The 6,788-nt window shown below is 50.9% G+C and overlaps 1 protein-coding gene across 1 annotated transcript in view; it reads left to right on the forward strand.

Annotated features, from left to right (window-relative positions):
* The first annotated feature begins 276 nt into the window (after positions 1 to 276).
* Positions 277 to 6,788, forward strand: part of CABIN1 (calcineurin binding protein 1) — a 24,619-nt gene continuing 18,107 nt past the window's right edge. The window contains exons 1-2 of the mRNA XM_078857345.1: positions 277 to 314; positions 3,715 to 4,228. Coding sequence (XP_078713471.1) covers positions 277 to 314; positions 3,715 to 4,228 — 552 coding nt within the window. The remainder of the gene's footprint in view (positions 315 to 3,714; positions 4,229 to 6,788) is intronic.

Consider the following 6,788-nt stretch of genomic DNA (forward strand, 5'->3'; position numbering starts at 1 on the left):
CTCGCCCGCCCAGGGAGCTCATGATTCACACAGGAGCAGAGACCACGACGACGACGACGAGGAGGAGGAGGAGGAGGTGGAGGAGTCGCTGCGAAAGTGGGGTTAGATACCTGGGATCGGAATCCAACCGCGGTTGTTGGCTGCGACGTTGGGTGCTGACGGCCGAGGCTGTCGCCTCCTGGTAGGAGCAGTCCGACCGGCACCTCGGCTGGGCTCAGCCCGTACCTGGGGGAGCTCATCTCGGTTGGTGGAGGAGGTGGAGGAGGAGGTGGAGTGATGCTGCAGCAGCAGCAACAAACTCCCAGCCGGGGCAGGTACGTGTCGGGTCGTGGTGGGGGAGTTGCAGAATGTTGTGGGAGTCGTAAGAGACCCCCGACATATTTTGAGCTCCTGGTCAGTAAAACACACAGCACACACACACACATGCTTAACACACAGCACAGACACGGTTAACACACGGCACAGACATGCTTAGCACACATCACACACATGATAAACACACAGCACACACATGATAAACACAGCACACACGATTAAAACACAGCACACACACGGTTTACATAAACACACACGCATTTTTAACACAACACACACACATGGTCAAAACACACAGCACCCACTTTGAGTGAGTATGGTGGGGGGTGACTGGTTTGTGTAGAAGTGTGTGTGTGTATATACAGGGTGGCCAACACATGGATATCTCGCGTATTTTAACACTGGCATGAACCCATTGTACTCGTTTATTATTTTAGTTAATATTTTACCTGTTATCATTATTAATGTCTATTTTTCTTCTTCATGTGGGATCACCTCCGAAACGTCGTTTACAAAACTCGACCAAGAACCCCGAATGGATGAACTGAGACGAAGCATAATTGATGAATGTTCAGATTACAACGTGTAACTTTGCAACAACAAACATTTATTGAATACATTTCAAAGGAGAATTAAGGCACGCATTTATGTTGATGCCAGTCAGTTCGAGTATTTGTTAAAATCAAAAAAATAATCCGAGGTGTCCTGACTTTTGGACCAACCTACAGTTGTCAGTGCACTGCGCGCCACGAACCCGGCCACCCGAGTTCGATTCCCGCTCACGGCCAACATCGGTGACGATTTTTTGCATCGGTCCTGGGCCTCCCCGTAGGTCGACTCGGCCTCAAATGAGTACCTGGTGCAATGTGTAAACATTGCCGCGAGGGAGACAAAGGCGGCCGGGCGTGGTGCCGGTCTTCATAGGTGCTCGCTAGCGGCACTTTCCCCAACAGTCTTTTAAGGCTATAGGGGGGATCTTTGTCTTTGTTTTGTAGCTGTGAAGGATTGAGCAGACGAGTGGTGGGTGGGATGATGTGAGTCATGGGGTGATGCATTAATGCCCTGGCGCCTTGGGAGGTTTTGGATTTGAACCCCCGCACACACACACTGCACACACACACACAGGCTGCACACACACACACTGCACACATACACATTTACACACACACACTGCACACGTACATCTTGACACACACACACTGCACACACACACCATTACACACACACCCTGCACACACACCCTTACACACACTGCACACACATACCCTTACACACACTGCACACACACCTTTACACACACACACACACCTCTACACACACAATACACGCACATACACAATTTCACAGTTCTGCACAGTTAACAAAATTACGCTGCTGTTGTTGCTGATCATGCTGCTTCTGCTGCTGCTGATGACAGCACAGACGAGGTCATGGGTTCGATCCTGACGCTGACGCCTGCTGTATATTTGTCGTCTGCTTGTCTCTCTCCCTGTGGTCGCGTGGATTTTTCTCCGGGTCCTCCGGTTTTCCCCCCCACATTTATAATCTACGTCCGTTTGGAGTATTACCACGTGATGATAATGAACCACTTCGATGAGCTATCATGTTGTGGCCAGGTCGCTTCTGAACAAGAGGGACGTAGCTTAGTGGACCTCACCTGGTAAAATAAAATAAAAAGTTGAATTATACACTGCTGCTGCTGCTGCCGCCACCACCAATGATACCGACCGCTGATACCGCCGCTTCTAACGATGACCGATGATGATTATTCTGCTGCCGCCGCTGCTGCTGATGACGATGTTGCTGATGATGATGTTGTTGTTGGCGGTGTCGTGGCGGCGTGCGTAGGGAATTTCTGGCCGAGGTGGAGGGCTCCCTGTTGGGCCAGACCCCCCGCTCGGCCTTCGCTGTCTCCGTGCGTGTCATCGACCCCTCACTCTGCGACCCCACGGTGGTGAGAGCCCCCCATTCCATTCCACCCCCCAACCCCCCCCCCAGTCGCCTTTGAAAAATAACTTCTCAGCTCAATGGGCTTTACTCCGGAAATAAACTTATGATTATATATTTTTGTTTCCTATTTTTATTTTATTTTACCGGGTAAGCCGCCACTGAGCTACGTAGCTATCACAAATGGTAGCTCAACGAAGATGGCCTGTCACGTGGAAATGTATAGCAAACAAATACTCTGAACATGTGATGTTGATTCTAAATGTGGAGGGGAAAAACCGGAAAAACCGGAGGACCCGGAGACATCCATGCAACCACGGTGAGAGAGGCACGCAGACTCCAAATATGTAGCTGGCGTCAGGGTTGGGTTTGAACCCACGACCTCCTGTATACCGGGGGAGGTCATTCACATCTGATCAACCACACTTGTGGTGAGATTATATGTGATAGAAACACGTTGGCATGTTTTTATCACAACTCTAGTGTGTGGTTAATGCAGACCTGATCCCTTGTAAGAGGTTTTTATTTGGTGTTTGAACCGTTTACCACCTCTCATTCCATAAATGGTAAACGCCTTTTTAAATATATACATATATCTTGATTTGAAGCTTTCGTGACTGCAGGAATTCATTCTCATTGGTTCTTTCGGTAAAGTCACGTGGGTAGAAAAATAACGAATGGATCACCACGTTTCTATCGCAACACAAGCCATCGTCTTCAGGTGAAACAATACAGCAGTAGCTCTCTCGCGACATTCCTGCCTGCCTCAGCAGTCCGCCTGCCTCAGCAGTCCGCCTGCCTCAGCAGTCCGCCTGCCTCAGCAGTCCGCCTGCCTCAGCAGTCCGCCTGCCTCAGCAGTCCGCCTGCCTCAGCAGTCCGCCTGCCTCAGCAGTCCGCCTGCCTCAGCAGTCCGCCTGCCTCAGCAGTCCGCCTGCCTCAGCAGTCCGCCTGCCTCAGCAGTCCGCCTGCCTCAGCAGTCCGCCTGCCTCAGCAGTCCGCCTGCCTCAGCAGTCCGCCTGCTGTATTGTTTCACCTGAAGACGATGGCTTGTGTTGCGATAGAAACGTCGTGATCCATTAGTTATTTTTCTACCTACGTGACTTTACTGAAAGAACCAAAGAGTATATACATATATATTTAATCATCACGGTCCCTTTTATTATTATTAACATTTTAATAAAGCACAGCAGACCCACCAAATGGCTTCGGACCACCGTAGTTTATCAATCATATGGCAGGAAGTAAGAAGGTTTTTTGTTTCTTTCGAATTGGGAAAATCTCAGCGGTAAGGCGCAGTTCATCAGGCAGAGAGAGAGTTCCAAATCTGAGGACCAAAGAACCAAAAAATATGCGAACTCCGGAACGTTTTTGCCGAAAGTGTGGCTTGTCAGAGCGGAACGCGCCGGTGTGAGAGAGGACGACGACTTGAACCCCCCCTCCCGCCTCCACCAGGACCCGGCCGCTGGTCCCGTCGCGTTTGCCGGCGGCCCCCCGTCGCGGTCCCCCTCCCCGGGGGGCGGCCCGCGGGGCCCCCACCGCGTGCCCCGCGCCGCGGCCGCCGCCTCCACCCCCACCTCCCCGGCGGGGTCTCCGGCGGGGTCCCCGGAGTCCCCCGGTGGCGAGGAAGCCGGTGTCGGAGGGGCCCCCCACGGCGCCGTCAGCGGAGGGGAGGCCGCGGCTGCCGGCGCGGCGCGGCTGCGGCGGCGTCGTCGTCGGCGGCGTCGGTGGCGTCGTTGGCGGTCGCGCCGTGAGGAGCAGCACGGAGCAGAGAATGCAGCAGCTGAGAATCAGTGGAGCTCAGAGTCCCGGCGCCAGGAAGAGGAGGCGGGCGAGCGGGAGCGACAATGACGACGAGGACGACGAGGGGGACGCCGATGGTGGCGGTGGTGGTGGAGGAGGAGGAGAGCGTCAGAAGCGTGCGAGGAGCGATGGGGAAGCGGAGGTGAAGCGGGCGGTCGTTTCTCCGGTGAGGTTCGCGTACAGACACAGCCACTTGTTGATGCCACGCGCGCGTGTGTTTGTGTGTGTGCCGTGTTTCATAGGTGCTGCTACAGCACTTGCCCCAACATTCTTTGGAAGCTATACGGGGGAACTTTGTCCTTGTGCACACATATGTCTGTGTGTGTGTCTGTATGTATGTGTGCTACTTCGTTCGCGGGGAGCGGTAGTGTATCAGTTAGCCCGGTAGTGTATCTATGTTGAACTTCTTTCGCACCATACGTAGCTGACCGTGCTAAACGGAGGTGCGATACAATATCGCTGATGATATCTAATGCTGTTGATGATGATGGCGGTGGTGGTGGTGCAACCTGTGTGGGGAGCGGTCGTGTCGCGGTTCGCCTCCTGCGCAATGAAACCAGCGGCCCGAGTTCAATTCCCGCTCATGGCCAACACAAGTGACGATGATCTGAACCGGTCATGGGCCTCCTCCACTAGGTCGACTCAGCCTCAAATGAGTACCCGGTGCAGTGTGTAAATATCGCGTTGGCCACCCCACGCCCTCGTGTGCCGGCCTTCACAGGTGCTCGCTAACAGCACTTGCCCCAACAGTCTATTCAGGCTATACGGGGGATATTTGTCTTTGCTACTGCGTTCATGACACTGCGTGTCCACGTGCGTATGTGTGACAGGGCCATTGAGTAGAGAGTGCCGGGTGTCTGTGAGTGCGTTTGCATTGTATGCGTGTGTGCGCACGTTTGATATACCCACTGAGTTCATACAGCTCTATGAAGGTACCCTTGTGTATGAGATTAACACACCAAGCTCATAATTGTCGGTGTGCGTTACATTATGCAACCACTGCCTTCGTGATGCAGTGTGTGTGTGTTTGGGCACGACAAATCTTACCGCTGCTATCACAGCGCTACAAACCCAGTCACCTCGGTTTAATTCCATGGCTAACATTGGTGGCAAGTATTACCTGATTCTTGTGGTTTAAATTAGCATCTACCACGCTGTGTGTACATCTGGCACTCTTAACATCCCAGACCACTCCTTGAAAATGAAACTGGGAACTCGGGTTCTGGACATCCGTGAAAAAAAGCTTCATAGCTCATCGGATTCTACCAGGATAAATAAAGATTCCGATTGATTTCTCACCTGGTTCAGCAAAATTAACTTTACTCTTTGGTTCTTTCGGTAAAGTCACGTAGGTGAAAAAATTTAATAAACCAAAAAAAATACGAATAAAAAAAATTGAAATAACTACAAATTTTGTTATTTCTATTTTTTTGTATTCTAAAAACGTAAAAAATTGAAATAACCAAAAATTCAGTTATTTCTATTTTTTACGCTTATTCTTGTTTTTTTATTTAATTTTTTTCACCTACGTGACTTTACCGAAAGAACCAAAGAGTATGGATCCTTGCAGTCACGAAAACTTCAAATCTAGAAAAAATTACTTTGCTTGATCTGATCAACGATGGGGAGACTGGGGCAAGGCACCGGTCAAACCGCTCACGTGACCAAGCAATCTGTCATGAGGTGCTCACTAACAGCACTTGCTGTAAATTTCCACATTGATAAGCCACTTCGTTGAGCCATCATTTGTGGCCAGGCCGCTTCTGAAAACAAGCTGTATAGCTCGGTGGGCCTTACCTGGTAAAATAAAAAAAATAGTTTAGTTTGGAGTTCAGTTTTTAAACCACACGTGTCAGATTCCGTCCAATCACAGGCAGGCGGTGGTGGTTACACGACTGTACACTACATGTTAAGTACATAAGTCATGTTCACGAGAGATGCGTTGTTTTGGGAGGAAATGCACCTTTCTCCAGCGAACGGATTAGACGAGCAACTTTTACCACAACCGCACTCTGCTGGATCCTGCCCAGTGATGACGGAACAGCTGGGCCAACGTTGGTCCAACGTTGAACCAACGTTACGCGTTCCATGGATCACTGCCGCAGCCAGGTCATGTCGCCCTCGGACCACGTGAGCAGGAACCGATGTCCACGGATGTCCACGCGGTTCGTGACACGGGTTCACGTGTCTCCTCCGGCGACTAGAGGCCGCTAAATTCGCCGAAACGTTTTTTTTGTGACATTCAAGACTTCAAATCGCGACCCTGAATCGTGACGAGTCGTTGAATCGCAAGGGGGGTGGGGGGGGCTAAGAGATGGGGGGGGGCTGAGAGATAGGGGGTGAGAGATGGGGGGTGGAGGGTCGGACTGTCACATCCCTGTTAATTACACAAAAAATTAGAGGGTGTATTGCCACTCGCTGCGAAAAAGAAATGCCTGAATGGATTAGACAGCCGAAACGGTGACATTTTCTCAGAAAATAAATTTACATTAAATGCAATCAAAATCTAAGTCATTGCATGTAATTAACCATGAATTATTTATATATATGTGTGTGTATGTGTGTTCACGCGCAATGCGCATGGTTCACGGGGGTCGTGGGCGTCTCTCCTCTAGGCTATCTGGCTGCTGCTTGTGCTGCTGTTGTTGTTGTTGCTGTTGTTGTTTTTCCCCTCTAATGATTTTTGAGAGCCGTGCAGTGCACGTGGAGGGTCCCACTCGCTTCCG

This window comes from Lampetra fluviatilis, chromosome 6 (genome assembly GCF_964198595.1).
Source record: "Lampetra fluviatilis chromosome 6, kcLamFluv1.1, whole genome shotgun sequence".
Classification (NCBI taxonomy): domain Eukaryota; kingdom Metazoa; phylum Chordata; class Hyperoartia; order Petromyzontiformes; family Petromyzontidae; genus Lampetra; species Lampetra fluviatilis.